The sequence below is a fragment of a genome, unplaced genomic scaffold (genome assembly GCF_019419815.1).
Source record: "Pyrus x bretschneideri cultivar Hongxiangsu unplaced genomic scaffold, Pyrus_bretschneideri_v1 Contig16, whole genome shotgun sequence".
In the NCBI taxonomy this organism is placed as follows: Eukaryota; Viridiplantae; Streptophyta; class Magnoliopsida; order Rosales; family Rosaceae; genus Pyrus; species Pyrus x bretschneideri.
In genome coordinates this window covers 4,189,283-4,215,416 of record NW_025999457.1, presented here as the reverse complement: position 1 = coordinate 4,215,416, position 26,134 = coordinate 4,189,283, and the positions used below count along the sequence as shown (strand labels likewise).

Below are 26,134 nucleotides of genomic sequence, written 5' to 3'. Positions count from 1 at the left end.
CTTGGTATAAGAAATCCGGAGAGGATCTATTTCTGTTGTAAGAAATCTCTGATTAAAAACAAGACACAAATGAAGCAAGAAGACAAGGTAGTGTGGAGAAGGAGGCATCTGGACAGGCAATACACGTCCTAGTCAACGAGTGTGGCATGATTCATGAATCCATGGCTCATGTCCCATAGGGATTGGAGGACCTTTCACTTCATTTTACATTTGTTGCCATTCTGATTGACATTTGTTCTTCCTTTCACTTCAACTTCATTTTGCATTTGTTGCCGTTCTAATTGACATTTGTTCTCCACAACACAAATAAATAAAAAAACAGCAGCCATGGAAAATGTTATAATGCTATACGGAGCTCCAGTGGAAATTTGAAACTTTACCAAAAAATCAAATAAGATGTAGTGAAGCTAAAAAATGCAGAGAAAATTTTGAAAAACAAAGCTCTGTATCTAAATAGCTCAAGGTGGGAGGGGAGATGAAGGACTCAGATGATTTTTGACTTTCGAGTTTTTTTTGAGATTTTATTTTATAATGGGTGTAAAGATAAATATGCATTTTAATTGGGTATGGGAGGGTACTTTAGGTAATAAATTTGAGTTTAAAGAGATATTAGTTATTTAATTAAAAATAATATGGGTTTATAGAGGAAGTTGGGTGTAGAAAAATATTAGATGAGTTCAAATAAAATTTCTCTTTTTGTTTTTATCTTCTTCTAAAGATAAATAATTTACATTTTGTTATTGGAGAAATTTTCGGTCCCAATATAACCTTTCCATTTCAAAATATTTTGCATCTCTCATTTTAGGTGCTCAATGCCTCAAACACTAAATAAACCAGCTCTCTCTTTTTAATAAAAAAGAGATAACTAATGTCGGATCACATTTATTCATTCCTTTCGGATCTGAAGAAGGTTAGTTGAGAATATTATCCTATTTGTTGTCACAATCAAGCAAATTCATAGCTTACAAAAGTTGAACTTAAGACCTTTTTTTCGCACTTTACCTGTGCAACTTGTCGTGCTTAACTAAACTAACATTTTACATTTGGGCAATTTCTCTTTATCTTCCTTGTCTAACTTGAATAATTAATTTCCTGTCACTTAAAATTGCGATTTAGTTGTATTTAGGGAAGTATTATTCGCATTCTAAAAATCTCATTCTACACTCCTCACAAATGTATTTTTCTTTTCAAATATAGAAAGTTTGAAATGTAGAATGAAATTTTTGAAATGCCAATAACAATTCTCTTTATTTATTATGAAAAATTCGTCCAGAGTTCCAGCGGCCCCACATCTCCGATCAGACTTCGCCTCCTTCTGTGAGAAATCTCAACCGTACAAAACTAAGCAAGATCTGATCACGGCCCTGAACGGTGAACAATTAAATGTCTAACAAAATGATGAGCGGGTCCCACTAGCATAATCATTAATCAATTATGTTCCAGAAATGGACGGTCTGATTGATGGGGTTGACAAACAGATCCAGCCCCCACCGTGTTAGACTGTAAATTGTGAACTGTAGCAGAGATTGCTGATATACAGATGCAGGAGGAGGAGAGGAGACAAAAGAGCATATAAGCACATTCACTCTTCAATCTGGTGAGTTTTCTTACCTCTTTTTTAGGGTTCTTACACACCCACACACACACACGTGTATATAGATATATATATATATATATATATATATATATGTATAGATTTTTTAATATATCCAAGGATTGAGTTTTATCTGTGTTTTCCTCCATTCTCTCCAGTTTCTGGTAAATTTTTAATTTGTAACTTTTTTTAATTTTACATTTTTGTATGTGGTTGAATCTTTTCTAATCTGCTTTGTTTAACTGAAATGGATTCAGCTGCTTTTGGGAATTATGAATCGTATTTGATAGGATTTTGGGTTTCTTAATTAGGTTTAGTGAAAATAATTCAGCTTAAGCTGTCTTGAATTGAGATTTTGGGATCTTGAATTGGCCTTTAATTTTTTAATTAGCAATAAGTGCGTCGTTAAAGTTGGGGTTGCGTGTGCACGTACAGCTCCTAAATCCTAATCAATCAATATAAATTGTTTTTGGCAAACTAAGTTGAATTCTGGATGGGAGGTGGGGATCAATGACCGTTAATGGTGAAAGTTATTTTATTTTTCAATTATTTCATGAATAAATCTGTTGAGGAAGATGATAGTTTTCTTAAAAATAGCATCAGAGGGAAAATGGGTATTGAATTTGTTCAGACTTTCGGCTGCGTGTCTGATGCAGCTATATCTTAATTGCATGATTCATTTCAGTTTGCGATTTCTTTGATTTACAATGACGATTCTCTTGTCTCGTATATTAAGCTGGATTGGTGTTGGATTTTGATACATCAGGTGAGGATATAAGTTGAGAAATGGATCCTAAAGAAAGGCAATGGGACACTTGGGAGAATCCTTCCACTGGGAATGATGTGACAAATACGATTTCCTCAGATCATCAACCTTTTACCAGTTTCAAATCACGGCAGCATCAACAGAAGTGGGAAAGTCCCTCTGTTTTAGATTATGAAATGGGGGTGGAACCGTCCTTCCAGAAATTCCACCAGCCTTCTGATTCGCAAGCGTCACATACTTGCAACTCCAATAACGATACAAAAATATCAGATCGAGAAGATGGTAGGATGCATGACGTGCAGCATCCTAATAAAATCCAAGGCTGGGATCCAAGATCGACGTTGAACAATCTATCTTTCCTGGAAGAAAAGATCCATCAGCTTCAGGATTTAGTGCATTTGATTGTTGGCCGGAGAGGTCAAGTTCTAGGACGACCAGATGAACTTGTGGCTCAGCAACAGCAGCTCATAACTGCCGATCTTACTTCAATAATTGCTCAGTTGATCTCTACAGCAGGTAGCCTTCTACCATCTGTGAAGCATACACTCTCCACCACGATACCTTCTACAGGACAGTTTGGGCAGCTTGGTAGGTCATTTATTCCTTCTGCAGCAGGGAATGATTTGGGTGGCAAGTTGCAAATTAATAGCGGAAGCAAATTAGCTGACCAGGCCAACCAGACTGATCTAATAAGTAATTTGGGACTGAGAACATTGAAGAACATGAAACAAAAGATGAAGAGGATGCTGATGAAGGTGAGAACCTTCCGCCTGGTAGCTATGAAATTTTACAGTTAGAGAAAGAAGAAATCCTTGCACCTCACACTCACTTCTGTGCAATTTGCGGAAAGGGATTCAAGCGGGATGCAAATTTGAGGATGCACATGAGAGGTCATGGAGACGAGTACAAAACCCCAGCAGCACTTGCAAAGCCCAACAAGGAATCCAGCTCCGAACCAACACTTATCAAAAGGTATTCATGCCCTTATGCTGGTTGCAAGCGGAACAAGGATCACAAAAAGTTTCAGCCCTTGAAGACTATTTTATGTGTCAAGAATCACTACAAGAGAACCCACTGTGACAAAAGTTACACTTGCAGCAGATGCAACAGCAAGAAGTTCTCCGTTATTGCAGATCTGAAAACTCATGAGAAGCATTGTGGTAAGGACAAGTGGCTTTGTTCTTGTGGCACTACCTTCTCAAGGAAAGACAAGCTTTTTGGCCATATTGCCCTTTTCCAAGGTCACACTCCTGCCATACCCCCTGATGAACCAAAAGGAACCCTAGGGCCAATGACCACGGGGAAGGCAGTGAAGCGTCAAACAGAGTTGGAAGCATTAACTTCAGTTTTGGCTCCACTGCTCCTTGCGGAGGTGGTGGATCTCAAAATCTCATGGACGTGAAAGAAAGTATTGATGATCCTACTAGTTACTTCTCTCCATTGAATTTTGAAACCTGTAACTTTGATGGGTTTAATGAGTTGCCTCGACCCCCGTTTGAGGATTCAGAGAGTCCATTCTCTTTTCTAATGTCAGTGTCTTGTAATTACACTGACAAAACTGGAGGGGAGTCGAATTTCAACAATCTTCAACGACACTAATGATTGCTCGCCACTAGTGTATGATTTTCTTTGACATTTGTAAGTTTTAGGTGATCCCATATATTATGTGATTTCTTAAGCTTGAATAATTGATGGTGTTTACTAGTTTGTAGCTTAATAGAAGTTGTAGCAGGCTCTAGCGATCCTTTAACTTTAGTCTATCAATTCTGCATCATTTATATTCTGTTAGCTCTCGTGTTCATCGGTTTTATTCTGCATTTCATATTTGGAATTCTTTCAGAGATGGTGTTTTTGTTTCTTTCTATTTACCACTTTCCTTTACAGTTCTTGTAACTCCCATAGTAGTTTTACTAGGCTGCATTTTGTTATCCATCTTCAATCGATATTCGATATGAATTCACTGCCATAACATATTTTGCACTTAATTATTTGCTTCTGTAGATTCTTACCATAGTTAAACCTTCAAACACATGTCCCGATTCTAATAGCGTAGTAAATCTACACCGTGGTTAGGGGGTGTCAGCAAGAACGGAACCACAATAAGCAAGCCCTCGAAAAGGGTCTTCAACTTCGCACACCTGCAAACAACCACTTGATCAAATAACTTGCATCTTTGTAAACAAATGATCAAAGCTTTACCCTTAATTTCCAATCTGGGACAACACTCCGCATCCTCACATTGCAGAGTAATTTGGCATCTCTGTCGCAGTCCCAGAGAGTGAAAACAGTTTCACCAACTTTTCCTAAGTCGCAAAAGATGTCATACCTAACCCTAATCTTTAGACACCCACCCTACCCCTACACAGATTGAGTACTCTACGGAACTTTGTTAGCGCACCCATAGGATCGGTTCGCCAAATATGTTAGGCATATATTTCCTCAAGTTATTGATCAAGTCAGTTGAAATAAAGAAGTTTGAAGTGCTTGATAAAGCACAAACAAGTCAACAACTCGATCATCATTTTGCAACGTAACAACGCCATTACAATTTGAGACCGTAAATGAAAATTGTTTTTGGTTCATCTAACGGATCTGCCCGTAATGAGCATTGTGGTGTAGAATGAGCTTCAAACCCTTTGCACCTTCTCCTTTTGACGACTTCTTCAGAGGGCCGCAGCTATTGTACTTTTCTCTCAAAGCTCCGTTTCCTAAGTAAGACCACGTACGCCCACAGGGAGAACTGTCAGGCCACAAAAACCTCTCAGAAAGTGGGTTCACCAGACCCTCGCGAAATTCCTCAGCTGTCTCACAGAGCAAACCCTGAAACACAACCATAATCATTCTTAAAATGCCTGCATTATGCGTCAAGGGTGCGTCGAGTGTGGAAGGAGAAAATGGTTGGAGTGCTAGTTGTAGTATCATTACCTCTTCCATGGCTTTGATCTTCAGGGTAACATCGTTACTGAGAAGGACAAGTTGTCCATCGTTCCTTTTCATCCTTCTATATAAAAGAGCACAATCTAGGATATGGTCTTCTGGGGACGGGTGATACAAGGTCCATCATGCTCCCACACCTCGAAAAAGTCAATGAGCCCGTTGTCCTAGAAGGAAAGCCCCAGCTCTTCTCGCTAAATAGAGACTGCGGCGAAGCAGGAGGGGTTGGAGCAATCAGTCTTCCGTCTTCCATTGAGCTCTGGACATGGATCCACCAATTTGTTTTAACCATGCACTCTTTGATCCATTCCAGCACCAATTCAGCCTCTGTTTTCTTTCTGAAAAGGCTGCCACGTTGCTTCAAGCAATCCAGTTCCCGTATGACTGTTTACAATAAGCGAGTTCATTCACAATCATCAGGAACAACTTTACCTAACAAATAATATGCACGTAATTCAAATTTCATTACCCATTCTTGGAATGATTAACTGAGTCCCCTTGAGACCTTGTAGAAACTGCAATGACTTCCTTGATTCCTTGTCGAGAAGAGTAGTAGCGTCTGCAACCATAGTCCAGCTCCTCTTTCCTTCTCCAACAGATTTATTCTGAAAATTAACTTTGAGTTACATGTCTTATGTCTATGCTCGATAAAGCTAGTTAGAGCTGTGGGAATAAGAAAAATTTAACCAAGCGTTGACCAACTTACAGAGCCTGCATTGGTGACCTCCTTATTTTGAGTGTAAGAGAAAGATGTGCTGCTTCTTGTCGCTGTGTTAGGGACCGAGTCTTCTGATAAGCTCTTGCCCTCAGAACTTTTTATTGATTGAAAAGGAATCCTTTCTGTTCTTACTTTTGTTACCGTCAACTTTTTCTCCGCCCTAGCTTGATTTCCAGAAGTATTTCCTGCTAATTTTATTTCTTGGAGTTCCTTCATTACCTGGTTCTCTTTTCCTGGGGATTCAATCAGCTCTTGTTGACTGATATTGGTGACTGGAGTTAATTGCAACGAGGATGATGTGCTTGATTTCGAATGCTTAAATTCTATCTTACCCTTCTTTTTCAAAGACTTTAGTCGAAGAGTATTTGGGGTTAAATTTTCCTTGTCTGGAGTAAAGATCTCCCCCTCCTGTTCAATACCATCATCACACGCAGCTTCTGCAGGTTTTCCTCTGCTCTTATCTGTTTGAAGCTTTACAGCACTAGCAGGTTTACCTCTTCTTTCCCAAATGCTTCCCATCATCGTACTTGATTTATTCTCAGATCTCAGTGGAGGGCTTTCGCATAGTTCTGATTCAGGCTGTCCTGCTGCAGTAAAGAGAGATTGTGGGGTCTGCCCCTCTTTGTTATTTATTAACTCCGACATAGATGAGGTTCCAGATTCTGTCACAAGAGATGCAGAAGAAATGCTTGAATCCCTTTTGTCATAATCTTCTGATGCCATGCTTTTGTTTTCCAATTCTCCATAACTCACATCCAATAGACATTCTTTTTCATCAGAATGCTCAAAGTTCACGGTTAAGAGGCAAGTTGGATTTTGGTTCTAGGGTCAGGCTTTCTTCTACAACTTTCTGATCTTTGATCTCCCCTAGGACTTCCCCGATTGGCAACGACAAGTTCTCCATCACAAGGGGTCCAGAAAAAAGACATGAAATATCAGTCTGTCCATTATCTTTTCTCGATGGGCGTTGGTTCTCAATTTTCTCTGGTACAGAAGCAGCAGCATAAGCTTCCTTTTCCTTTTCATCAAAATGTTCAAACTTTTGGCTAATCAGCAAGCTTGATTTTGGTTCTGGGGTCAGGCTTTGTTCTGGAACTTGCTCATCTTTGTCCTCCCCAAGTACTTTTACAGTCGGCAAGGTTGAGTTCTCCATCACCCGAGGTCCAGAACAAAGACATAAAATGTCAAACTGTCCCTGATCTTTTCTCAAAGAGCTTTGGTACTTCTCAGGTACTTGCGCAGCATGATCAGCCTCTTCCTTTTCACCAGAAGAACTTTCAGCATTCAGGTTGGCAGGCAAGTTTGGTTTTGATTCCGGGGTCAGGTTTTCTTTCTCATCTAGCTGAGTTTTGGTCTCCTCAAGGATTTCCCCAGTCAGAAGAGGTGAACTCAAAAAAGTAGTCCTTCCATAGTCTTTTCCCAATTGGCTTTGCTTCTCACTTTCCTCTGACACTTGCACAGCAGGACAAGCTTCCCCTTCCTCTGCAGTAAAAAAGGAACTCTCTGGGTTCTCTCTTTCAGAAACCTCTTCTGTGACACAGTGAAGTAGGCGCTGGTTTTCCATTCCAAATGCCCAGAAACTTGAGACTTCATTCTCTTCACCACTACCTTTTGATAAGTTCTCGCTCCCTTCTTCGCCTGGATCAAAAATTGAGTAAACGGCATTTTCCGGCAGTGGAGGTGCTGATGGGACCTCCATCTTCCCAATGACTCCTAAAATTTCATCGGAGAACAACGATTCTACACCCACGGAATTTGAATCTGGAGATTCAGTTTCTTTGTTCTCAACTGGCAAAGAATTCTCACTCTGCACAAACCCAAATAGAAAACGCAAACGAAAATTTGTATAAAGTTCATTGGCAACTTTTGGACCCTATTCATTTCAAGTCAATTCGAATAAAGAAATACGAAACAGATTGAACGAACAACAGAATAAAAAACCATTCAAAAAAAAATCTTGGTTTCCTGGAACAATCCAACAAGCAATCTTTTGGACATTCTTCAAATTCGTGTCTAAATTAAACAAACCACGTATATACTTACCTGATCCAATACTTGTTCTGCATTTTCATATTCGTTGTGCGCTATGAATGGCACAAAAGGTGTTTCGAAATCATAGGCCTGCCTCATAGGAATCCAATGCAAGCTGTAGACCCTGCTGGAACCACCAAGCCTGAGCGTGTCCCCTTCGCTCAGCTCCACTCGAACTCCCGGCTCGATCTTCTTGTCTGAAACCCAAGTCCCATGTACTGCAACAAAAACCCAATTAACCCAACAGGTCCTATAAATTTCTGGGATTTTCTTATTTTATGCAAAGAAAACTTAATTGAAATGCCAAATAAAAACCCCAATTTCTTACCTGATGACAAATCGGTGAGAAAGAGCTTTTGAGAAAAAGGGTCGGAGAGGATTTGGAGGTGGAATCTGCTGATGCTGGGGTGAGTCAAGACGATGTTGCAATCCGGGTGTCGGCCGACGACCAAGATTTCTTCATAGGTTTTCCGGTGGACGGTGGAGATGGGTTTGGAGTGCAGCAGGGGCGGGGATTTGTTGACGATGAAGATGTTCTTGAGAATGGCTCCGTTCTTGAGGACTGTGAAGACTGGGATTTTCGGCTCCTCTTCTTCTTCCTTTCCTTCTCCGTTCAGCTTCCTGTTCACTTTCTCGTTCGCCATGACCGTGTTCTTTGTTGAAGAATTTGGATTCTGCGTAGGGCAACTGGGTTTAGAGAGAGAGAGAGAGGGATGACGAATAGTTGTAATTCCTCGGGAAAATATTTGGGAGGTTGTGGTGGGGTTTTATTTCAAAAAGGCGACCGTTGTGATTTTTTTCAATTATATAACGGCTATTGCACTAATAATTTTTGGATTTTGAAACTTGATTCAAAATTGTAAAGATTTTAAAAAAAAGAAATGTTCAATAAATAAATAAAAAAGTTTGTTTTATTCAAAGCCTAAAAAATATACAAAGGGATACACAGTAATTCAATAAATAAAAGTTTGTTTATTAAAAACTTAATTTAAAATTGACGTCACCTTGCGCGAAAACAGTAGATTGAGCTTGAGAAGGCTGGGCATTTGGGCTGGAAGTTGTCGGCCCACCACTTACCTTTGGTTTATTGGACTGTTGGAGAGGATTTTTTGGGTTAGAGGGCAACATTGTTGTCTTTGCCCTTGCCTTTTACCAACTGGTGCAGATGCTTTAAAGAGAAGGGTGAGAACGGTCTGGTTTAATACACTTCACCCTTAATATCGAAAATTGAACCTAATAAAGTAACTAGTTTGGTTGCGTTTTGGCTCTGTCTTGTTGGTTCTATTCTGTTTGAGCTTGTATCTTCATTTGTGATTGTTTCAGTAAACTCCAAAGATAATCACAAAAAGAGAGTGGAGGACGGCGATTTAAGTAATCTGCTTTGGATTTTGATGTTGGACTATGTTGTTACAAGTGCAAGAGGCGCAAGTTCAGCAAACGAGAGCGAGCTCGTTGTCTAGTGGATGACAATGTTGCTTCCGTTGTTGCCACAACACAAAAAAACTTCTCACAAAATTTGAAATAGAAGGGGCGTGAGTACTTGACACAAGCGAATATTGAGAGGGGGAAATTCGAACTCGGGACTTCGAGTGCACAGAGTGACTGCCCTTAACAAGAAGGTACTAATTCGCAGTTTCAAATTTAGCCTCTTCACCAGAAAACTTTCTTTGCAGTTATAATCCTGAAGCTTTTGACCGTTCGCAGACTTCCGACAGAAGGCCAATAGTTTCGTTATTGCTTAAAACTGACCAAAATAAATATTTCACTCGGAAAATGTCGAAGACGGGGACTCAAGCCGAGCTGGAATTAAACAGCTGTGGCCATTTCTGCCGCCGGAGACGACAAAAGAAATTGCTGTTATCCTAGTACAGGATCCCATCCACAAGAAATTAACAGCCAAAACTTATCATACACGGATTGAGATCAGTTATCGTACAAAAAGATAGGTCAACATTTGATGTTACAGAAAGAAGGATTATGATATGGGAATCTAAAGCACATTGCTTAGTTGGTCCTTTACATAATTCATGACTCGCATGGTGAAAATTTATCCCAACTCCCATCTAACTTGTAACTACAGCATCATCTAGACACAAGGAGTTCTGAAATAAAAAGCCATGAAAGGACAAACCCCATATTGATTTGACCGGCAATCCAGCACGAGAGGAGCTCAATCCTGCTTACTTTGAGAAAGCCTTGCACGATGTCTTAGCTCAGCTCTTTTCCACTTAACAATCAGGCGACACAAGGAAAAGAGTGTGTTTACCTGCGAAAGAAATTAGATTCAAGTTAACACAAAGAATTGAAAATACGGAATCAGACAAGATAGAATAATAGATGAATATCAATCGCACATACTAACCAAAATTATGATTGCAATGACGAGAAGAGGCCCAGACCAGAGCGTTGAGAGAAAAACTCCACCCTCATCAAAATAATCCTGACCGGCAAAGCTCTTCCAGTTCGCACGCAGGAAACTATTGAGCCTCTCTGCAAGATATACTCCTGCCACTGCAAAACAATTTCCACATATAAGTATCTAGATAGGCAACAGGAACATATTACATATGTTAGTTGACATGCTGAGGAACATGTATAAGTATCTAAAAAGCAAACCCCAAAAGACATGAAAATTATTTCTTCGTCGCCTTCATACTCACAGCAGCACAAAAGAACATCAGTACTTAACGCTGATGTCATAATTCTATGCACTTAAAATTAAAAAATTTATAACCCCTTGTGATAAGTACTGGTTGGTGACTGAATTGGCAAAGTTTCCAACCAATCACGAAAACTGGAAATTACTACAATTCTCCATTGACAAGCTTCTACAAAAGGTATGAAGAACATGAAATCTTAGTCGGAAGATTCATGCATAATTTTACTAAAACATCAATCTTCTGATAAAGTATAAAATAATTCTTCCAAAGCCCTAAAGAGAAACAAGCCTAGCAAAATGCTATTATTTGCAGTGCTAGTTCCAAGAATTAAATCAGATGTTTCAATGGAATTCCTAAATAACCAGAACTCGTAACGGAAGAGATTCATACATATTCTGGAGAAATCACACAGCACATGCAATACAAACAATCTATTTATATTATAAGCTTCAATTTAAAAGAGCACACAAGTGATTAAATAATTGCCAGAAATATTTTTGCTATAACCTCCTTCTGAGAAAAGTTGTGTCCAGTCGAGGCCAAGGAATTCGTGAACAAACCTTTGGCACTGCTTCCCCAGTTTGATATAAAGCTTGGTCAAGGCTCCTACGGAATCTTGCCTAACAACTAGAAAAAAATTAAAGATTGGTCGTGTTTATTCATCTGTTTTGTGGTTCCCTCATCAAACAAGATCCTGAAACCATATCCTAAATTTGAAAGTCTCACATCGAACTATTGAAGCACAAGTTCACTAATAGACAGTGAAAACTTGTGTCAGTGGAGTCAATCATAATCATTTGATTTTATCCAATGTTATGGGCTACATCTAGCAGGACATAAATCGAAAATTATTTCGCTGAAAATGCAATCAAAGAAAAGAAGAGTTCTGCTACCATATCACAAGTTTCATTAAAACCATACAAAACCGACTAATTTATGTGCTGAAAATGCAATGAGTTATGGACTTGTGTAACCGTATAAACCACCCAAATTACTTGTTCAGTAGAACAGCAGGTTTCTTTATAGGCAAATTTTCCACCTTTTGAACCAAGACCATAAAATGATGGTTTCTCTACCACCACCATCAATTATTTCTAGAAAAGCAGCCTGAACCAAGACGAGCTGCTTAGATCTTGCAGAGGTCATCTCCAATTACCATTCTCAATCATGATTTTTTGCTTCTGGAATCAACTTATTATGATCCTAAAAAGTATGCAAAGTGAACTAAGGACAAGCCGTGAATCTAACCAAATGAAAGTATTTTAGCACCACCCATTATATGTTTCATCAATGATCTATTCTAGTCACAAGCGTAAAAATGCGGCTTCACTCACAAGAGGACTAAAGACATGCTGTGAATCTAACCCAAATGAAAGAATTTTAGCCATAACCCATTATCTGTGTCATCAAAAAACTACTATATATATTTCTATTGCTGTAAGGGAAGAACAATCCTCCACAGATTGACTGAAGACGCAATCACATTACACAATCTCGCAAACAACACATAAACCTACATATTATACCAAAATTAACACATTACACCAGAAGCTACAAACATAATCAATCTAATCGAAACATAAAATCATATGTAAGAAATAATAGTAATAAAACCAACTTACATGCCAAAAGGAACAGAAACATTTGGAAGTTGAGATTCCTCCTGGAGGTGATGGCTACTATCAGAAGCACAAGATGCATGCCCATTAAACCCATCAACCAAGGTTCCTGCCAATAACCCATAAATTAAATTAGATTTTCTTTTCAAATTTGTTTACTTTCTGGGAAATCAAACACAGAGAGAGGGAGGGAGAGAGAGAGAGAGAGAGAGAGAGAGAAAGAGAGAGATAAAATAGAGGTACCGTCCAGTCGATAGCGTGGAAAAAACCCAAGAAATTGTTTACAGCAGGCGCAAGACCCGAACGTAACTCTGCGGATAACTTCTGGACGAGATCTGCCATTTGATCCATGTGATCCTCCATTGCCGACCGAACCTGCTCCATTTCTCACTTTCTCACAGTGCTTCTTTCTTCTTGTATCTTCTACCTTCTTCTTTCCTTTCTCGTTTAATTTCAGAGTCTCAGATCCAAAGCTGAGAGTGTCGCCCTTATTAGTCTTACGAGTCCAACGTTGCAGAGAATACAGACGAGAGAGATGAAATAAACTTGACCCGTTCAAATCGACCCAAAAAGTTTAAATGGGCCGGGTAATTTCCCACTTTCTTATTTACCAGCAGTAGTGCCTTTGCGTTGCTGCGACGTTGTTTCTTGTTGTTTCAGAATGTTAAATTAGATTTTTTTTTTGAAAATGATAAAAGAATGTAGAATAGAGCATATATTCGAATATTTGAAGAACCAAGAAGTTAGAATCAAAGAGGTAAAATGATTTGTAGACAAAATGAGAATAAATGGATTAAAATTAATGAATTATTTTGTTTTTATTGAAGAAAATAAAAGCAGAGCATGTGATCATATAACCTGGCTGTAGACACGAAAGTGTTAAAAAAGTATACTCTACACTTAGGATCCAAAGAGATACGCAATACAGAAGAAGAAAAAATGTTTGGTAAAATTCTTTACCAAAAAATCTAAAAGAAAAGACAAATGTTATATACTTTGAGCACAAAATGTTTCAGCATTGCATACGAAAACCTCAAAAGTGGGTTGGGTCCAACACATATTAACAGAGCAGGTATGAAAATTTATGCACCATTTGACAAACCAAATCTAGCAGTGCCCAAAGATTAGAAAAATATGTTAAAAAGTAGGAATTGTATTTGATATGGATTAAAATGATTGAGTAATTGTGAGCGTGTGGGAGGATAAAATCTGGCTTCGACTCATGGGCCACTACCAATCATCCAAGGGGAAAGTGTTGTGCAAGGTAAAAGGCCCACAAGATATATACGGACGTAAGGGAACGTGCTTAGATAACAACCCCACTACGGAGGAGAAGTGGGAGAGGGCGACAGGTCGTGGCACTTGTTCCCAAAGCATGCAGTCATATGACAGATGACCACTAAAGAAGTGGGAAATGAGGATTGGTTGTGGTGCTTGATCCTCAAGCATGCAATCTTATAAATAGGGAGAGGAGCCAAAGAACAAGGGACGTAATCAGAACCCGAGAAAATCCAGAGAATAGAAAATCAATCGATTGACTTGAGCGTCAGAGTATCTCTTGCAGGTACCACCCGGGTAAGCTACAGAAGAAGACTATTTGGGGGCATCTCTAGCAAAGGATTCGGCGAACGTGAGGATTGCGATCAATTGTGGAGGCATTTCTTCTTATGAGAAATCTCGCTCCAACAGTTGGCGTCGTCTGTGGAAACGAAACAAAATCGAGCTACAAACATGACTGGATCCGCACAAAAAGTTCTGAATCCCTCCGAAGACGCAGGGACTCGATCGGTACATGCGACGTCTCAATCCCAAGGTAGTGAACCCAATCTCGTCATGGAACAATTTAGAAGGTTAACAAGGGAATTACGTGAAACAAAAAAGACAGCAGAGGAGGCATTGAAGAAGGATGAAGCAAGAAACGCAGTGGAAAATGTGGCCGGCACCAAGAGACAGTGTGCAGAAGAGGAAGATAAGGAGGGTAGTTCTAGTAGCGCCATCCAGCAACCGTGTTAAGGTGATGAAAAATCATGGCGAAGAGGATCACAAGAGAAAAGGATCGAAAAAAAGTAAAAGATGTTGATTTGCGAGAACAAATTGAGAAGATTGTGAAGGGATACAAGCTACAAACCCCGGCGGAACTTACTTTAGAAGCGGCCAGAGGGATCCGCAAATCACCATTCACGGAGGACATCCTGAAGGCTAAAAAACCCGCCAAGTTCATCCAACCAAAGTTTAGGTTGTTTGAAGGCACGATTGATCCCGTTGAGTATAGTTACTACTTCCAACAGCAGATGGTGCTCGAAGGAGACGATGAGGCCCTTCTGTGCAAGTTGTTCCCTTCAAGTCTTTTGGGATCATCTTTAACTTGGTTCAAACAACTCAAACCAAGGTCTACCGGAAGTTTTACGGAGCTATGTGAGGCATTCATATCTCAATATGTTTGCAATCGGAGGCCAAGAAAAGATGTTACGATCTTGTTCAGCACCAAACAAAATGTTGGCGAAAGCCTCAAAAGCTATGTGACTAGGTTCACGGAAGAGATGTCCACCTTAGAAGAATGTGATTCTCACAATGCATCTTTGGCATTCCGAGAAGGGTGTTGCCCGGAACAAAGATGCGTAGGTCATTAATCGAAATTCCACCATTAGACATGAGGAAGGTGATGGCTCGGGCTGATGGAATCATCGGACTAGAGGAAGAGAAACTTATCCAATCAAAGCAGGCCACAGCCACTATTGCTGCATCTCCAGCAGGCACTACTGTGCCTACCTTGAAACCCACGACTTAGTCAAGGAACAAAGAGAAATCGCCGCACTACAACTTGCAAACTACCAGAACCAAGTTGCTGCTTACTTCAACAAACGGGTCAAGTTGAAAAGATTCAGGGTAGGAGAATGGGTATTGAGAAAGGTCATGGAAAACACAAAAGATTTGAATGCAGGGAAGCTTGGACGCATATGGGAAGGACCATACGAGGTGACCGAAGCCTGTGGAAAGGGAGCTATAAACTTAGGCACGTTGAAATAGGTCAGTATGTTCCGCGCCTATAGAATGCAATTCATTTAAGAAAGTACCACATTTAGCTTTTCGTGTTTATGTTTTCCATATTTAAATTTCTGTTTCCAACAATGTTGAAGGGTAAATCCCTTTTTGTCTTCCTTGCATGTTGAAGGGTGTATCCTTGGATGTCTGTTGACATCTCCCTATTATTTGATAAATAAAGTTGCATTTCATTCAAATCTTAAACCAAGGGATGAGGATCGAATCAAGATCGAAAACATAAGATCGAGTGGGGAAAGAAAACCCAAGATCGGATGGGTAGAGACCCAATCAAGATCAGAAATCAAAGATCAAGCAGGAAAAGAAAACCGAAGATCGGATGGGCAGAGACCCAATCAAGATCGAGTGGGAAAAGAAAACCTAAGATCGGATGGGCAGAGACCCAATCAAGGTCGAGTTGGAAAAGAAAACCCAAGATCGGATGGGCAGAGACCCAACCAAGATCGGAAGTCTAAATTTGAGTGGGAAAAGAAAACCCAAGATCGAAAATCTGAGAGAATAGGTAAAAAAAAAAAAAAAAAAAAAAACGTTGAAGACAAATATGGTCTTTCTAACGCACGGCTCCTAGTGGTACCGACTAAACTCTCTTTTTTATAAATATATTTATAAAGAGAGAGAATGAGTGAAGCAAGTGTGTCGGTCTGAGAGAATAGGTAAAAAAAAAAAAAAAAAAAAAAACGTTGAAGACAAATATGGTCTTTCTAACGCACGGCTCCTAGTGGTACCGACTAAACTCTCTTTTTTATAAATATATTTATAAAGAGAGAGAATGAGTGAAGCAAGTGTGTCGGTGTGTGTGTGTGTGTGTGTGTGTGTGTGTGTGTGTGTGTGTGTGTGTGTGTGTGTGTGTGTGCGTGTGTGCGTGTGTGTGTGTATTGATATATGTATATATAGGCATGTAGATTAGATGTGCCGACTAGGTTTGCAGCCTAGCATTGTTGATTATATGTGTGAGCAGGAAACATACATGGTATATATATATATATATATATATATGTATGTATATATATATATGTATATATGTGTGTGTGTGTGTAAATCAGGTAAAAGTGTATGCAGGTGTGCAGACAAGATGGGATAAAGATCTATATAATAAATACGATATAGGTGTCAGTCCACTTTCATAACGTGAGTCCTCGTTCGTAAGTTCTCATTCGTAAATCAAGTCAACGTGTCAGTCCTCGCTCGTAAATCCTCGTTCGAAAATCATAGTGGGAAGATCTTATTCGTAACGAAACGAAGACTTAAGTACACATATGTATAGCCTGTCAGACAACCTACTCAGTTAAATTTCGTCAGTTCGTAAGATGTCAGTCCACTTTCGTAATGTGTCAATCCACTTTCGTAATGTGTCAGTCCTCGTTCGTAAGTTCTCGTTTGTAAATCATGTCAACGTGTCAGTCCTCGCTCGTAAATCCTCGTTCGAAAAATCATAGTGGGAAGATCTTATTCGTAATGAAACAAAGGCTTAGGTACATATATGTATAGCCTGTCAGACAACCTACTCAGTTAAATTTCGTCAGTTCGTAAGATGTCAGTCCACTTTCGTGATGTGTTAGTTTCGTAAGTCCTCGTTCGAAAATCATAGTGGGAAGATGTCAACCCTCATTCGTAATGAAACAGAGGCTTCGATAAATTTACTTTCAGTAAATTTACTCTTAGAAAAAGCAAATTCCACAAATTTGGCCTTAGTAAAAAGTGCTTCAAGTTTAGCTTGGCTTAAAGAGTGTAGTTTCAAGGCCCCATAAGATCGAAAAACTCAGTTTTCCCCTATTTCACATGCGTAAAAAATGAAAAAAAGGGCACTGTGGGAGGATAAAATCTAGTTTCGACTTATGGGCGATTACCAATCATCCAAGGGGAAAGTGTTGTGCAAGGTAAAAAGCCCACAAGAAATATACGAACGCAAGGGAACGTGCTTAGATAACTACCTTACTACGGAGGAGAAGTGGGAGAGGGAAACGGGTCGTGGCACTTGTTCCCAAAGCATGCAGTCATATGACAGATGACCACTAAAGAAGTGGGAAAAGAGGATTGGCCGTGGTGCTTGATCCTCAAGCATGCAATCCTATAAATAGGGAAAGGAGCCAAAGAACAAGGGACGTAATCAGAACCCGAGAAAATCCAGAGAATAAAAAATCAATCGACTGACTTGAGCATCAGTATCTCTTGCAGGTACCACCCGGGCAAGCTACAGAAGAAGACTATTCGGGGGCATCTCTAGCGAAGGATCCGGCGAACGTGAGGATTGCGGTCAACGAATCTATGGAGGCATTTCTTCTTGTGAGAAATCTCGCTCCAACAGAGCGACTTACAACAAAATGAGGATGATTGAGGGTGGAGAGTAATCAAATTCGATGATTTCAACTAGAACAAATGGAAGACCACCATCGAAAATGTGTTAAAAAAATGAGAATACATGTCAAAATGATATTTGAGCCAACATTTTTTTGGAGTGTGATGTTCTACAATTAAAAACTGTGTAAATCATTATGTCTAACTGATATATTGTGGAAGAGTGTGATTGAGATAATATAGTGACATATTGGATATATTGACCTATGACTGATTGGTGATGCAAGGAAAAGTATTGGAGGATTGTAAAGAAAGTGAAATATGTTGAAATAAAAGTAATTGCAAAAGAAGTTAATAGATTGCATCATTGAATCAAATTCGAAGCATATTAATGTCATTAGATATTTGGTTTCAAAATTTGAGATCATTGTTTACATATTTTGGTGTAAAGGAAATAATTCAATTAAACAGGTTGAATGCAATGGTGTAAAAAGATGGATCATATTAGTTTGGTATCTTTGTGTAATACAGAGATATAGTTTGCTAAGTTATTTCAACCTCCATTATTTGGAGAAATAATCATCATTGCCATCTTTTCTCTTCAAAGGAATTGGTTGCTACCAATTTATATATAGAGGCTTTCTTATTTTGACATGTTGTGGACAAATGGCTAATTTGGTTGGTTGTTCAAAGAGGGGTTTGAGTTGGACATGCAAAAGTATAAATCTAGATGTTCCCATCAAAGATATTCTTACACATGTCCAACTTAACTCATCAGTGGGCAAGTAAGGAATTAGTCATGTATTTAGATCAGGTAAAAAGAAGATAGTTTGTATATGTATATTGGTAGCAACCAATTTTCTTGAAGAGAAGGGTTAGTAAACATTGAATTTAAACACAAGACACCAAGAAAAGAGAGTTAAGAAAACATACCATTTAATCATTCCATTATGGTTGAGGATTTAGATATCGTTAGGGGAAGATGTTAACACCTCATTGCATATCTAAAAAGCAATTATAAAAACTTTGTTTATTAGAACATGTTTAATCTCTTTGAAAATGCCTGAATTTTAATTTCTTTTGAAATGGATAAATGTCTATTTTTTTTTTTTGCAAAATATTAAAAAACATGATAGGTAGAGGAAAGAAGACATTGTTAAAAAAAGGTACCTGGTTTTGAAGATTAACATGATGAAGCAATTTTATAATAGTGCCCGCGTGTTGTTGCGACGTTGTTTCTTGCTATTCAAGAACGTTAAATTAGAATATTTTTGAAAATAATAAAAGAATGTAGAATAGAACATATATACATATATTTGAAGAACCAAGAAGTTAGAATCAAAGATGTAGAATGATTTGTAGAAAAAATGAGAATAAATGGATTAAAATTAATGAATTATTTTGGTTTTATTGAAGAAAATAAAAGCATAGTAGGTGATCATATAACATGGCTGTAGACACGAAAGTGTTAAAAAAGTATACTCTACACTTAGTATCCAAAGAGATACGCAATACAGAAGAAGAAAAAGTGTTTGGTAAAATTGTTTACCAAAAAATCTGAAAGAAAAGACAAATGTGATATACTTTGAGCACAAAATGTTTCAGCATTGCATACGAAAACCTCAAAAGTGGGGTGGGTCTAACACATATTAATAGAGCATGTATGAAAATTTATGCACCATTTGACAAAACAAATCAAGCAGTGCCCAAAGATTAGAAAAATATGTTAAAAAGTAGGAATTGTATTTGATATGGATTAAAACGATTGAGTAATTGTGAGCGACTTACGACAAAATGAGGATGATCAAGGGTGGAGAGTAATCAAATTCGATGATTTCAACTGTAACAAATGGAAGACCACCATCGAAAAGGTGTTAAAAAGCTGAGAATATATGTCAATATGATATTTGAGCTAACATTTTTTTGGAGTGTGATGTTCTACAATTAAAAACTGTGTAAATAGTTACGTCTAACTAATATATTGTGGAAGAGTGTGATTGAGACAATATAGTGACATATTGGATATATTGACCTATGACTGATTGGATATGCAAGGAAAAATATTGGAGGATTGTAAAGAAGGTAGAATATGTTGAAATAAAAGTAATTGCAAAATAAGTTAATAGATTGCATCACTGAATGAAATTTGAAGCATATTAATGTCATTAGATATTTGGTTTCAAAATTTGAGATCATTGTTTACATATTTTGGTGTAAAGGATATACTTCAATTAAACAGGTTGAAGCAATGGTGTAAAAAGATGGATCATATATAGTTAGTTTGGTGTCTCTGTGTAATACAAAGATATAGTTTGCTGAGTTATTTCAACCTCCATTATTTGGAGAAATAATCATCATTTTCATCTTCTCTTCAGAGGAGTCGGTTGCTACCAATTTATATATAGAGGCTTTCTTATTTTGATATGTTGTAGACACATGGCTAATTGGTTGGTTGTTCAATGAGGGGTTTGAGTTGGACATGCAAAAATATAAATCTAGATGTTCCCATCGAAGATATTCTTACACATGCCCAACTTAACTCATCAATGGGCAAGTAAGGAATTAGGCATGTATTCAAAGCAAGTAAAAAGAAGATAGTTTGTACATATATTGGTAGCAGTCAATTCCCCTGAAGAGAAGGTTAGTCAACATTGAATTTAAACGCAAGACACCAAGAAAATAGAGTTAAGAAAACATACCATTAAATTGTTCCATTGTGGTTGAGGATTTAGATATCATTCGGGGAAGATGTTAACACCTCCATTGCATATCTAAAAAGCAATTATAAAAACTTTGTTTATTCGAACATGTTTAATCTCTTTAAAAATTCCTGAATTTTAATTTTTTGACAGAAAATTTGAAATGGATAAATGTCAATTTTTTTGCAAAATATTAAAAAACAAGATAGGTAGAGGAAAGAAGACATTGTTGAAAAAAGGTACCTGATTTTGAAGATTAATATGATGAAGCAATTTTATAATTGGAATATGTAACAAAAATAGACCACAACAAGAATCGTCGTTGAAGAGTATATCACAGTGAAAGACAGAAAACACTCACAATCTTGCCTCCTTGTTTTGACATTGTGTCGTTTTAATCAAAGCAAACTCAAAAAGAAAGAGAGATAATTGTTTTTATTTACGAAAGTATCTAGAGCGGTGCTAATAAGTTTAGTGTAAGTTGAACATGTGCAGGACAATTTAAATTAATGTTGCTGTAAAAATGGGGACATAGAGTGTTGAAAGATGGACCAAACAAAACTTATTCGACGTAGATAAACAATCATCATTTCCATCTTTCCTCTTCAGAGGAATTGACTACAACCAACTTATACACAAACATTTTCTTCGTTTTACCTATTTTGGATACATGTCAAATTACATGGCTAATTAGTGATGGGTTTAAGATGAACATCCAAAAGCATGAATGCAATTGTTGAAACTGAATATATACTGTTTTCACATGGTTTAATTGAATTGAAGAACATGATAAGAATAGTGGAATTGTGAAATTTATCTAACTAATAATGAGATGTTTCGATAAAATGCAACAATTGCTCTATTACTAAAGTGTTATGTGGTTTTATTAAGCTATGTGGAATGGGTGTATTTGTTGTGATAATATGTTCACCAATGCTCTTGAATGTCCGGGTTAACTGATTGGCAGGGTGATAGGTAATTGGACATGCATTTTGGCCATATAAAATGAAGATAGTGTGCATATACATTCGCAACAGCCAATTCCCCTGAAGAGAAACATTAGTGTAGATAAGCATAAAACAGTCATGAAAAAAAGGGCAGAGATTTTTGAGTATTTTGATTTACCGTTTAAACGGAATAGGTGATGAGCATGGCAAATAACCTGGCAAGGTGATCAACATCGCAAATAAGTAGATTGATATAAGGTTTTCAAGTATAAACAATCTTTTAATCCACATGTTTTATAAAGTATGATACACATGACAAATAACATGGTAAGGTGATTTTTTTGTTTGTAGGGCTGGAGTGTTGACATGTATTTATTAAGGTGTAAGTTAAAGGTGTTAAATTTATGTAAACATTTAAAACATGCGTGTAACATGCTATAAACCAAATGTAGACAAAACATGCAAAAGAAAAAAAAAAAAAAACAAAAGAGAGGAAAGAACAGGTAAATATGGTTTGAGATTGGTTTTAGAAAAAAGGAAAGCAACATTGCAACATAACTTTTTAAACCAATATTTCACCTGTTTGATCTCAACCTCAATTGTTTTGGAAAGTGCGAAGGTGATATGTCTTTTTAAGTGTTCATGCGGCATTTGCAAAAGAAAGAAAGCAATGGAAGAAAGTCAATGATAAGTGAAAAATCTTCAGTATAGTTGCAAGAAATAAATAGTTTACTCATAAATTTTGCAATACATCTTTAAGCACTTTGTTTGCAGTATAGTTGTCTACATTATTGTCTCCATCTGAAGCCAAAATCTTTAGACATTCTTTTTATGTAACTCTAGATAATGCTACATATAATTGACCATGGGTGAAAACAAGTTTAGGAAGATATAAACCAACTTGTTTCAAAGATTGTCCTTGACTTTTGTTGATGGTCATTGCATAACATGGTCTAACAGGGAATTAACGTCTTTTAAAACTAGAAGGCCACTTATTTTTTGTTGCTGTTAGAGTGATTCTTGGAATGAATACTTTGTAACCAATATTGTTTCTAGCAAGAATTTTAGCTTTAATAATTTGGTTGAATAATTGAGTAACCACTAATCTAGTTTCATTGCACAAACCCAAAGACTGATTTAAATTTCGTAACATCATAATTGACATTCCTATTTTCAAAATTAGGTTATGTGTAGGTAAACCATTGAAATCGAGCTTATTCAAAAATTTAATAGGATACAATGTTTCTAAATTTTCATTATTTCCATTTGAAGAACACAAAGAATCATAGCTTAGAAATACATGTTCTTTTCCAGGTAAAAAATCGGCTATATAATTGTTTATATCTGTAACAATTGTGTTTCGAGGTGTTATAATAGCACGTTCTCTCAAGTAGGCAAAATCTTGATAAGAATGTTTAAAATTGGGATAAGTTGCAAGAAAATTTGATAAAATTGGGTTGTGAGAAGAATCAACTATTAAATCTTTAGGTATTTCAATTAGAGATGTATCTTTATCATTTGAATTATTTTCACCAATTTTTCCATCACTTATTTGTAAAATCCAATTTGCAAAATCACTGATTCCTCTCTTTTCATCAATGCTTAACCCATTTTTTGATAATCTCATGTTTTCTTTTAAATAAAATATTTTAAAATGTGACCACAAATAAGAATTATTTAAAGAAGCATTTATTATGTCCTGTTTGCTTCCTCCAAGTATAACATGTAATATTTGTCGAAATCACCACCTAATAAAAAAGGTTTACCACCAAATGGAGTATTACCTTGTGAATCATTTAATTGGGACATAATATTAGAAAGTGATTTATCCAATGCTTCAAAACAATGTTTGTGATTCATAGGTGCTTCATCCCATATAATCAAATTTGTTTTTATTTTTATTTTTTCAATTAATGTAACAAGATGAGTTTTTTTTTTATTGCACAAATTGAAGAATCAGTAACAACCAAGGGAATTTTAAATCTGGAATGTGTTGTTCTACCAGCTGGTAATGACAACGAAGCTATTCCTGATGATGCCATAGCTAAAACAAATTTTCTTTCAGATCTAAGCTTACTTATGATAACATCTCATAAGAAAGTTTTTCCAGTATCTCCATGACCATTAACAAAAAACAAACCACCCTTTTTTTTTTTCCACATCTATAACACAATCATAGATAAGTTTTTGACTTTGATTAAGTTGCAATTTTAAATTTGCGTGTTTTTTTTACAATTCTTCGGAATCATAGTTTAATTTGTCTCTTAGAAGCTTATTGTTAATTTCTAATATTTTTTTGCATCAGATATTGGTAAATGATACTTTGCTAGAGAACTTGATGCATTGTTAAAAAGCAATTATAATTCAAACAACACATAATTTTTTTTAATTCATTTTATAGTATGATCATATTAGGAATTGCAAAAGTTTTTCGCAAGCTGTACAAAATGTCATACATGTTTTGCCAATGAGCATTAAAAAGAATTTCAAGATTAACCATATCACAATATAAAATTATTGTAACAAATAATTGCCTCAATTGAAGAGATGACGCTAAATTTACAGCACTTAACAAAGTCTCAATCCATTCTTTATCATCTCCTAACAATCCCAATGATTGACATGCAACATGATATGAAGGATGTAAAATACCATTAACTGTTTTGAGATCATCAAAGTTTAATGCATATTTTTTTCAAGTTCAAAAGCATTCGTAAATAATACAATTCACCAGATGCATGATGCATATACGCTATTCTACCTATTGAACCTTTTGTTTTCTAGGTTTCCACATTTCTTTACATATGTCATATAAGAATTTTGAAGGAATTTGTGCATAAGTGAGTGAGCGTGCTTCACTATAAATTTTGTTAGTTTCAAACCAACTTGTTAACATTGTATATCATAAGAGTTTTGTTTGAAAATTGATTGGAGTGATTGATTACCACTGAAGACAATGTTGTGTTTTAACGGTAAATGCACTGGTAATCGCTCTACAGAAGGTTCCCTATAGTGTATAGAATATTGAAACAATCTCCAAACAGCTTCGTGAGGTGATATGTATATATAGTTTAGATATGTTAATATTTCATCATTTGGATCTTGTTGGAGAGCCAACCGTGCTCTATCTAAACATTTGTTTACATATTTGAACAAATATTTTATGAGCATAGATTGACAACAGGATTCAACATTTATATGAGCATTATATCTCAAAAGTAGTTCAGGATTGTTAGCACAAAATGCTTCAGTGCTAGTTAGTGCGACAATTTGGTTTGTAATGTGAGGAAAATTAATAAAAATATGAGAACATGATGTGATTTGACGAAAAAGTCATTTCCAAGGTGCTGAGACCCTAGAGTAAAATACATGGAGAAGAGTGCCAGAGAACATTAATTGAAATAGTAAAGAGAGTCAACAACTAACTTTGTCTATCACATCAAATAAAAGCAGTGAAGCAGCCAATTCCAAACCTTGTTAAAGAACAACAAAACTGTTATCAATTTTGATTCCATTTTTTATAACAAAGTTTGTATCATCATCCCGACGCCTATAAATTGGAAAAACATTTTGTTCAAAACTTGTTTCATTTTTATAAGACTTAGGAAAGTTTTTGGAGCACTTATTTTCCCACATGCACATAAAATTTTGATTAACATGCCCACATGGACCATGACTCATAAATTGATTAACAATCTCATAAAGTCGAGGGTTAACAAATTTGTCTGGCAATTCTGCATAAATAATTGAATTTATATCTGATGGCACATTGATTTCAACTATATTAACATATGAGAATGAGGCAAACTTCTTTTTTGAAATTCAGTTGTACAAATATTTGTTTGGAAAAGCAATTGAGACAATCAAAAACCCAAAAAAGAAAAAGAAAAAAGGAAAGCAAACCAAGATAAGCAAAGTAATAATTTTTTAGAACTCATTTGCTTCAACTTGACCAAAATCAAGTTTCATTTTAAATATTCTAAAAATTATATTAGGTTTATCTTCAGGTTTGTAGCCTAGCTTTTTTTCAAATTCGCTTATAATTTCTGTCTACTTCATATTACAGGTAAATGTTATAAACAAATCAGAATGTTCATGTTCTCTAAAAATAACCATAGCATCTTGATAATTAGTAATCATATATCTAAGACTTCTTGTGTATGAAGCTGGCAAAACAATTTTTTGTCCTAAATTGTTCGCATCGTTGTCACCTCTTGACATAGCGTTGTAAATTCATTTGTAAATCTCACTTCTTAATTTTTTATTTATTTTGTCTTATGTAATCTAACCTATCTTCTTCAAGTGTCGCATAAGAATCTACTAAATATTGTTGAAAAGTCTACCTCCTTTCAACAACGCAGTTAAGTATGGATTTTTTCTTGAATCTGATAAGCTATATAAGGTCTCATAGGTATTCTTTGTCTTTTGTTTTTGGACCGTTATAAGTTTCATTCCATTTTAAATCCGGCTTGTAACCATCTTCACCATATGGAAAAATAATAGGTACTAAAGAGCCATAAATTTTGGATTCAATTTTGTAACACGTTTAACCCTTCACTCTTGCAGTCTATAATAACATCTCTATTAGAGTCTGACAAACCTACATCACCAACTATTAATCCACATGTTTCATTGCTTGATGGTTGATCATATTGCTTGCTATCATTGGGTTGTATGCCCAACAACGTCATTTTTAAATTGACCAAACCATCATTTTCAAATTTGTCTCTCACTGTTTAAGAAAGTTTTACCAGCTCATTTGACTCATCAAACATCTTAATTAAGTTTGTAACAATTCTTGATTCAAGTTT

The 26,134-nt window shown here is 36.6% G+C and overlaps 3 protein-coding genes and 2 non-coding genes across 5 annotated transcripts; 1 reads left to right on the top strand and 4 right to left on the bottom strand.

Moving 5' to 3' along the window:
• Window positions 1–1,444: 1,444 nt before the first annotated feature.
• On the top strand, window positions 1,445–4,199 carry LOC103964131 (protein SENSITIVE TO PROTON RHIZOTOXICITY 1). The gene is given in 4 exon segments (XM_048581013.1): window positions 1,445–1,597; window positions 2,361–3,056; window positions 3,059–3,649; window positions 3,652–4,199. Coding segments are annotated over 3 exon segments (1,575 nt in total). The 5' UTR covers window positions 1,445–1,597; window positions 2,361–2,380; the 3' UTR covers window positions 3,960–4,199.
• Window positions 4,200–4,768: 569 nt separating this feature from the next.
• On the bottom strand, window positions 4,769–8,787 carry LOC103964130 (FHA domain-containing protein PS1). The gene is given in 8 exon segments (XM_009377022.3): window positions 4,769–5,180; window positions 5,286–5,405; window positions 5,407–5,678; window positions 5,764–5,899; window positions 6,001–6,807; window positions 6,809–7,819; window positions 8,056–8,261; window positions 8,372–8,787. Coding segments are annotated over 8 exon segments (3,105 nt in total). The 5' UTR covers window positions 8,688–8,787; the 3' UTR covers window positions 4,769–4,943.
• Window positions 8,788–9,927: 1,140 nt separating this feature from the next.
• LOC103964102 (transmembrane protein 18) lies at window positions 9,928–12,920 on the bottom strand. Its single transcript, XM_009376992.3, has 4 exons — window positions 12,566–12,920; window positions 12,326–12,431; window positions 10,406–10,554; window positions 9,928–10,309 (listed from the first exon to the last, which is right to left on the bottom strand). Exons 1-4 carry the CDS (start codon window positions 12,704–12,706, stop codon window positions 10,214–10,216), a joined length of 492 nt encoding a protein of 163 aa, XP_009375267.2. The 5' UTR covers window positions 12,707–12,920; the 3' UTR covers window positions 9,928–10,213.
• A 5,251-nt stretch (window positions 12,921–18,171) lies between these two features.
• On the bottom strand, window positions 18,172–18,269 carry LOC125475854. Its single transcript, XR_007257242.1, has one exon. It is a non-coding gene; the product is annotated as a small nucleolar RNA Z103 (small nucleolar RNA).
• A 1,669-nt stretch (window positions 18,270–19,938) lies between these two features.
• LOC125475853 lies at window positions 19,939–20,041 on the bottom strand. Its single transcript, XR_007257241.1, has one exon. It is a non-coding gene; the product is annotated as a small nucleolar RNA Z103 (small nucleolar RNA).
• Between the last annotated feature and the right edge of the window lie 6,093 nt (window positions 20,042–26,134).